The 9205-nt window shown below is 39.2% G+C and overlaps 1 protein-coding gene across 1 annotated transcript in view; it reads right to left on the bottom strand.

Moving 5' to 3' along the window:
• Positions 1-9205, bottom strand: part of ASCC3 (activating signal cointegrator 1 complex subunit 3) — a 349893-nt gene that overhangs the window by 132355 nt on the left and 208333 nt on the right. Inside the window, exons 22-24 of the mRNA XM_042478523.1 lie at positions 6173-6327; positions 4684-4782; positions 3973-4141 (exon numbers count right to left, since the gene is read on the bottom strand). Coding sequence (XP_042334457.1) covers positions 3973-4141; positions 4684-4782; positions 6173-6327 — 423 coding nt within the window. The remainder of the gene's footprint in view (positions 1-3972; positions 4142-4683; positions 4783-6172; positions 6328-9205) is intronic.

The raw sequence follows: 9205 nt of genomic DNA, 5'->3' as shown, positions 1-9205 counted from the left end.
TTTGGCTGGCCTGTCCTCTGAACTCTGGCTGGGCAGAGATGCTGAGGAGGGAAGTTTCCATGACTTCTGGCCAGTTTCCTCACTGATCCCTGGCCTTAAACAGGCTGGGCAGAGGTGATGCAGAGAAATCCTTTGCCATGGCCTTTGGCTGGCCTGTCCTCTGAACTCTGGCTGGGCAGAGATGCTGAGGAGGGAAGTTTCCATGACTTCTGGCCAGTTTCCTCACTGATCCCTGGCCTTAAGCAGGCTGGGCAGAGGTGATGTGGAGAAACAGAGACATGGAGGGGATACCCCTCACCATCTCTTCCCACGGCTCCCATGTGCTGCAATGCTGTTTGCAGAAATCTCCAGTGCTCCCACCATGAAAGGGGGCAGCTTTGGAGGAGAGGGAGAGTCATTGGCAAAGCCAAGACCTTTCTCCAATCCTGGGAGCCCTTGCCATTTTAAGTCTTCTTCATGCTTCCAAGGCTGTAGTAAAGAAGCTGCAGAGCAACAGCAAATACATCCCAATGGGTCTCCCTCTGAAGCCAGCTCCCTCTGTTGAGCTGGCAGACCCTGAGCTAGGGAAGCCTGGGTTAAGGATGGTCCTTCACCCATGCTCTCAGGGTCCTCTGCCATAGCCACCACCAAAGAAGGGGGGAAAGGCAGGAGAGAGGAGAAGAAGGGAAGGCCAAGAAAACTCTCAAACCGCTTTCGTAGAAAGGAAAAACTTCGCTGGCTCGAAGAGAACATCCTGCTAGGAGCATAGGCAGGAACAAGACTGGGGCTCAGGGGGGCTAGCTCCTCCCTATATAGGGGCCGGTCTTTTGTTTATTGTCCCTGCCTACAGGAGCAAATAGGAGGAGCTAAACCCAGATTACAGGAGGACAGGACCCTCTCTGCTGGGAAATTGAAACTGGCTTGTTTTAGCAAATCCTAGTTAAGATTAGCCATAGTTAATCTGTGTCCATAGATAAGGTTGAACTGTGATTAGGTAAAACAAAAACAGAAATGAACACTTCCTTACCACCTCCGGGGGGGGGGGGGGAGAAAGGGAAGGCTCATATTCATTTAAAGCTAATGCACAAATTAGGCTTACAGTCAACTAAGGACAATTATAATGGAACTAATGACAATGTTAGACACAGGACAGTGCTAAGTCTTCCATATGGGCTTGTCTAAAGGATAATTTTCTATGTTTACATGAATTATTATCAGAAGACTGTTCCCCATGGTAAATTATTTTTGTCAAGGTAAGTTTTGTATCAAGGTGAAAAAAACCCAAAGGGCCACATTATCACCCAGAACACACCAGTGGTTGAACCTCCACTGCAGCCCTCAACCCTCCCCTCACAGTCCCATAATTTAAGACTCACAGTTCAGGAACTCATCTCCTTTAACACAATGGATGAACTCTTTTTATAAGCCAACTAGTTTGGGAGTGGGGTGCGCTTTCAGGCGTACATTCTGGTTGTACACAAGACACAGATGGAAAGTGTGCCATGTTTTGAAAGGAATACAGTTGTCATAAAAGTTAAACACTGCTTTATGGCAGCAGTGGATATAGTAAGGCAGGGGATGCTTGAGGGGCTGTAAATATGCATAGGGGGCTGTGTGTGGCCCAAGGTCCAGATGCAGCCCATCCATTCACATGCTTCCAGTTATTTTTTACCACCAACACAAAAAGGGAGGATGGAAGAGAAGGTCTGGTGTCAGAGGGAGACTTCCCCCCTCCCTTTATAATAAAAAACACGTGCCTGATTTATATAGGCTTGAAGGATCATAGGGAATCCTGTATGAGTATCTTGGAATGGAATAAGGGCAAATGTATTGTAAAACAGAGATACTGTGGGTAGGAGAAGTCCTCTAACTGGACAGAGACATGTAATTGGTTATAGTATGTGGGTACCCCCTTCTGAAGGATGGTGTCATTAGTATCTCAGTAACATTCAGGCTAAAACATTACAATGCATTCTACTCTGCCTTTAAAGATGGTTTTTGACGCTTCAGCTGGTGCACGATGTAGCCATTTAGTTGTCTGCTGAGGCTAAGTAGTTACAATATGTAACATCAACCCTGCATCAATTGCTTTGATTGCTAGGACATTTCCAGGCCTAACTTAAAGTACTAGTATTTATCTTCAAAGTCCCAACCAGCTATTTAAAGGACACTTACACCTGTACGAACTCTGATTAAAAGGTCTTTGTCTGCCAGTAGAAAGACAACAGGAAGATGCTATCCTAGCTTCCCTTGGAGAAGAGTTTAACAACATCAAGTAGTTAGTGAGAAAACCCTCTTTCATGTTCTCCCCAAACATGCCTCCTAGGAAGGTACGATTGAGATAAGGGAGGTGTCTGTTTTACTTTTGCTTTGAAAGGCTATGTATGAACCCACATTGACCATCTTAAGGCTCAATGCGAAAAAACATCTGACAAGCATGAGCTCACTCTACAAACAACTAGAGGCCAAGCTATATAAAGATTTTTTAAACCTATGTTACATTAAGATAAATTAAAAAACAAACAAACCACCATGCCACCACAGGAAACTGCATTGGAAAAACCAGAAAGGCATGTGCCTGTTTTCCTGCAGTAAATTTTAAAATAATCAGAAAAACAAATATTCATCAGCATAATGACTACATACAACAATTTGAAGATTTTGCCTGCCAAACTATTAGGAAGGATGAAGTGAGGAAGCTGGGATCCAAATATAGCCAGAGTGGATTGGACTTTTATCAAATTAGCAGGGACATGCAATGATTCTGTTAAACAGATGCTTTCTTTGAAGTTTTGTTTGGCTCGAGATCCCAATGCCCCTCTTAGGATGTTCTATTGTAAGGTATGGTTGGAAAGCCATAAAATTTGCTAAGGCTTCAAGGCTTAATATTCTTAACATACTTTTCATAGATACTTCAGAAGTCTTTCATCATCTCCCACTAATGCAGTGATTTCTTGGGATCTGTCAGAAGGCGAAAAAAGCCTTTTCTTGATCTTTGTCTAGCAGGACCTCTGTACACTGCACTGTTTCAGAGGAACCAGATGGGAATGGCAGTCAATTACCATAAATCCTGGCGGTCCCCTATCTGCCGATGTGTAAATATCTTTTTGTTTCTTCAGAATAGTACTCATTGATCAGTCAATTAGATAAATAGGGTACACATGTTTCTCCAGACAGCTTAGGCACAGCACAACAATGGCTAAACGCATCACATGCGTGTATGAATTTATATTTAGAAAAAAGAAAAAAGGAGCTCACAGCTCCAGACGTGTACATTACTGAGTCCAGTCAGTATGCTGAATTTTAAATGAGGCAGGGACAGCAACAATGGAGGTCTTTATGATAATAGTTCCACTGATGTATAGTTCTTTGGTGAACCCAGAAGAAGCAAACAAACTCATGTGCCAACTGTTTTTGTATTCATGACTCAGTAATGTGCAGACTGATAGGGTGAAGGTAATGCCCATGTACTTTTAGGATTCATAGACAAAACAAATAAACATTAATCTCCCCTTCTTTTAAATGCTACTCCCTCTTAGTTCCTGAAAATTCTGCTGCTGTTAATGTCCAATATTTTAAAAGAAAGACTAGTAAAGGATGAGAAAATTTGCTATGGTCAAAAGAGCATTCCAAAAATTCATTAAAAATGATCAGCCAATCATTGTTGTGACTAGTTTATTATTATTGCTGCTGCTGTTGTTAAAACTATAAAGAAGTAGAAAAAATGCAGCATTATACACACTAATTGGAGACAGACATAATTTTTAAAGAATCTGTACACAAGTAGCTGTGATGTAATTGTACAGGGGTGCTAACATTAGACTGTTACTGTGACGAATAAGCAGATTTAAAAGCCAGCTGGCATCAGCCAATAGAATGCTGGCTGGGAGGAGATGAAAATTCCATTAGTGACAGAAAAGGCAGAAAGGGTCTTGCTGAGTCCAGAGAGGGACAGATTATTGAGGGTTCCAGAGAAGTGTTCGTCACGGTTACCTGTATGAGGTGGATGTCTCTCTGGTAGAATTAGATGCTGAAAATTGATAATACACACAGCCTCTGCTCCTAACCATCTGTCAGACACGGCCCGGATATAGTACTGAGATGGCAGTGGTTCAAAAATTGGGATTGTGAATACCAAGAGTTGAGTTTCTTTTGTGATGACCTATGGTAAACAAAACATCTGTAACTATTATTGTTCTCCAGATTGCTAAAAATTGATACTCAATTCACTGATGCATTACAAAAGGCGAAAAAATGTAAGCAAACTACAGTAAGGTGTGTTTATATTTACAAAACATACAGTAAAACTGGAGAAATCCAGTTGTGTTTCAGGGACAGGATTGGATTCTTGCTTATTAAATGATTTCTTTTGATGGAATTGTAGCTAGTAATAATCTGTATTGACAAGGATAATAGAAGGAATCACCACATATTTGATTTTTCATCTGTGAGTAATTGTCCCTTCAGAGACACAGGTAAAGCAAATCCTTTATTTGATCTTATTTTTACAGTGAGGTCCCTGAATGACTACATAGAAAGCCAATTTCAGCACGTGAATCTGCAAATGAAATTCAGGCAAGTAGATACTGAATACATCTAATATAACTGTGTTACAATATTTACCTTAAATTGATGCTTATGAAACTGTATCTGATCAATTTATACAAGATATGTGCTTTACACTATTATATAATGGAGATTTACCTGCTTTTTTTGAATAATAAAATATTCTGAATGGTAAATATGATCATTGGTAGGGTCTTCCACCCAAATCCACCAGGGCTCTCCACCTGTTCCATGAACCTAGAAGATGAAGAAAATGGATACTAATCTAAAAATATTAATTAGGTTTCTCAAGCCTTTCATCCTGTATGTTATAGTAAACTGTATGTTTGGATGGGCTATTTTGACCAAAGAAATATTATTTTAAAATGTTGGTAAAAATATTTTGTAACACCAGCATGATATGTTTAAATTTATACAGTCTTTAAAGGAAGGTCTCCTTCTATTATCTATTCTCATTCAAGATTAGAGGGGACTAGTGGGTTCTCTTTTGTAGGCTTCTTACAAAAGCTATGCTTAATGGCATTATGGAAGCTATTTAAATCTATTGGTTAAAATTTGTGTGAGTACTTGATAACACCGTAGTCCTGTTTATACAGTGGAGTAGATATAAGGCTAAAAATGGGGAATGGTGGGGTTCACAGGCAAGCCCTATCCCCAGCATTTAAGTGACACCACACATTCTGTTCCATTTCCACATTAGAAAAGCTTTTCAATCTTTATGTATTTGGTGCCTGTGCAAGTGGAAACACTGTTACAGAGCGTATTTGTGCAACCTTAATTTCAGCCTGTTCCAACTGCATGGATAAGACTTATGGATGTCAATGCTGACTAGAATTGGTGATGTATGTGTGCTGGAGTCTATTGGTTCTGCCAGAATTAACAACATCTATCTCTCCTGCAGTACCCCTCATGAAGTCTAAAAATCTGATCTGGATTCTGGAAATTGTCCAGAGGAAGTTTCCAAAGAATACCAGAGAGGAAGTGAATTAAATCTCTATTCTGCTGGTGCTGGATATCAAATACTGAATCTTGACATCAATTCACATCCAATATGAAAATGAATTCATCTCCAGACAGAACTCATGATCTGAGTGAAGTCCACTCATGTACAATACAATTATGATTCATATATTATTGTTTCAGGGGCTGTACAGATCACCCCTAAGGTGTGGCCTGCAGTTGCCTCCATTTTCGACGGATCTGGGCCGCGGCAACCGCATATGGCCTTTGTAGAGTGCAAAAAGTAACTGCAAAAATTGATTCCTTTTTGCGCCCTGTAAAGGCCGTGGTGTCGCAACTTTATGGTGCTCCTTTGGTGCTGCATCGTGTGGATGAAGTGCCAGAGAAGCGCTGTAACACCACACACCATGTGGAGTGGCATGCAGTGTCACACTGTCCTGGGGGTGGAGTCGGGACATTCGCCATGTGGACACTATGCCCCGACGCTGCCTCCAAGCCATCCTTTAATGCCGGTCTGCACAGGGCCTTATTTGGACTCCAAACTTGTTTGAAGACTTGCAACAGTATGAACAATTAGGAAATATTTTACTAGTTATTGCTGGTTTCTAGTTAGAATAGAGGAGTCATGCAGCACACTCTCCAAACTTTACTTTTTATACAGTTTTACCTGATCATTCCACTTGAAATCAGAAGTGATGCTAAGCCTAACTCTCAGCACAGTACGTGTAATTGGCTGAATAGTTGCTTCCATTATAATGGAGGGTATTTGATGGACACACTGTTTGACCTTTAATCCAATATTCACATGATGGAGCATATGCCCTGTAAAGTAAATAGGAAATTTGAAAGAAGTAAACCTTTACCAAAAGGGAAGAGTGTTAATCACATAACATGTAACCTAGTAAGCCCCTTCCCCATTACCTTTTGATCTGAGACTTGTGCCTGTTACAGACTGCCAAAATAAAGCTGCTTCGGGTCTCTCTGGAGGTATGCTATTTAAATGATGCATGGGTCCTAAGAGTCCAGAGGTCGCGCCAAAGCCACACTCCATTCCTAAGCACTGGAGTGCAGCTTTGGTGCAGCTTCCGGATTCTTAGGATGCATGCATCATTTAAACAGCATACCTCCAAAGAGACCCGAAGAAGCTTTATTTTGGCAGTCTGTAACAGGCCTTAGAATCAATAATGTATCTTCACTGTATATGAAATTTATTTATTCAAGGAAACTTTTTGTCATTTTGCAAAGCTATAGTAAGCATTAGTCTTTGACATGTCACTAGACTAGACTGTTAGTTGTTTCTGTGGAACCATTGTTTCAACTGCTGTTTCTGTTGGCTTCTTGTTGTTGTGTGCCATCAAGTCATTTCTGACTATGGCAATTCTTTTATTTTTTTATTTAGTATTTTTAAATTTTACAATACAAATTGTTACACTTTCTTCATACAAATATATGCTTTAACACTTTACTTATTTTATACTAAATATCACCCAAGTGCACCCCTTTCCCAGAGCCATTCCCATCCATATACTCCAACCAAAATTTTAATTCATCTCATGAAGGTAATTTTCCATCTTCTTTTCTTAATACTTTTTTTCAATAATTTTTTCCATATTTCATCAAAATCATTTCTTTTCCATAATCCTTTTTTCACTTTCAATTTGCATGTTAATTTATCATTAATCGCTATTTGCCAGACTTCTTTATACCAATCCTCCAGTTCCACATTTATTTTCGTTTTCCAACTTCTTGCTATAATTTATCTCACTGCTGTAAGCACGTTTGTTATAAGATTTCTTTCTTCTTTTTTCCATTCTACATCATTATATAGTGATAACAATACTATATTTGGTTTTCTATCTATTTTTATATCCATAATATTTTCTATTTCTAATATTACTGTTACCCAATTTTTTTTTACATATTTACATTGCCATCACATATGTATATATTATCTTAATTCATTACATCCTCTCCAACAGTATCTTGAATTATTCTTATCTATATTATATAATCTCACTGGTGTCAAGTACCATTTCCAAATCAGCTTATAATAATTTTCCTTAACTCGTACTGATAGATTTTTCAAATGTCTTTGTTCCCAAAGATGACATGCCCAAGATCTCCCAATGTGTTTCTATGTCTAAGTGGAGATTCAAATCCTTGTCTCCTAGACAGTCCAATATTCAAACCACTATACCATGCTGGCTCTGACTACTCCTTTGGAAATATAAATATTTTGTTGCATACTAGAATGTACAGACTCTTATAGAGAAAATAGCTCAAAAATCCACAAATTCATTAAAATTGGATATTTTGGAAGATACTGAAAGATACAGGAATGCACAAGTGACATTGACACAGAAACAGGCATACTATTTGATACCACTTTGTTCTCTACAGATGTATTGTCTACTCTCTCTAAGTTCTCAGACAAATTACTCCACCCATTTAACTGGGGGCTTTGTTGTTGTTAACTGCCCTCAAGTCAACCCCAGCTCATGGTGAACATGTGGATGAGACACCTCTAAGACCCTTTTATCTTCCACTGCTCGGTTTAGGTTCTGCAAATTCAGGCCCATGACCTCTCTGACTGAGTCTAGCCATCTGGTGTGAGGTTTTCCTCTCTTTCTACTACCCTCTACCTTCCCAGCATCATTGTCTTTTCTAATGAGTTCTGTCTTCTCATGATGTGGCCAGAGTATGACAAAGTATTTTGATTCAAGGTAAGGAAACTCTTTTACTATTCTGATTTCCTCACTGTCTAGTTTAAATTTGTGTAGATCACAAATGGTCATTATTTTCGTTTTTTTAATGTTCAGCATTAAGACTTCCTTTGCACTTTTTTCTTTGACCTTCCTTAATAACTGTTCCAAGTCTGTGATGTTTTCCTCTAATAATATGGTGTCATCCACATATCTAAGACTATTGATATTCCTTTCTCCAATTTCCACTCCTTCTTCTGAGTCGAAATCTGCTTTTCTTATGATATTTTCTACTTACAAATTGAACAAACAGGGTTGTAGCCTGACCCCTTTGACAACTGGGAACCATTCTATTTCTCCGAATTATATTCTAATAGTGGCTTCTTGTCCTAAGTACAGATTTCTCATCAGTACCATCAGATGTAATGTCACTCCCATGACTTTTGAGAGTGTTCCATAGCTTTTTGGAAATGTTTTGCTATAGTCTATAAAGCATGTGCTGATTTTCTTTTGGAATTCCTTTGTGCTCTCTATTAGCCATCATATGTTTACAATGTGGTTCCTAGAGCCTCTTCCTTTTCTGACCCTCGCTTGCACTTCTGGAATTTCTCTCTCCATGTATGATTGTAGAATATGCTGCAGAATTTTGAGCATAATTTTGCTTGTGTGGGAAACTAATTCTATGGTGCTATTGTTACTGCAGTCTTTTGTGTCTCCTTTTATTGTGGATTGGGGTACACATTGATAGTTTCTAGTCTGTTGGCCACCATTTTGTTTTCCATATATGTTGACATATATTAGCTAGCACTAGAATTGTTTCTATGTGCACTGTGGCAGTTCAATTGGAATATCTTGTTACTGATTATCTTAACTGGGGGTACCAGGATAGAATTTGGGATTCAGTTCTTATATCTGTGTTTTACCATACAGTTACTGGCTCTTGAGGAAGGCAAGTAGCTGGATAGATTCTTGTGCAGATTAGGGCTAATGTGAATACT

Source organism: Sceloporus undulatus, chromosome 1 (assembly GCF_019175285.1).
Source record: "Sceloporus undulatus isolate JIND9_A2432 ecotype Alabama chromosome 1, SceUnd_v1.1, whole genome shotgun sequence".
NCBI classification, from domain to species: Eukaryota; Metazoa; Chordata; class Lepidosauria; order Squamata; family Phrynosomatidae; genus Sceloporus; species Sceloporus undulatus.
Note: the sequence above shows the minus strand (reverse complement) of the source record. Positions and strands in the feature narration are given on the sequence as shown.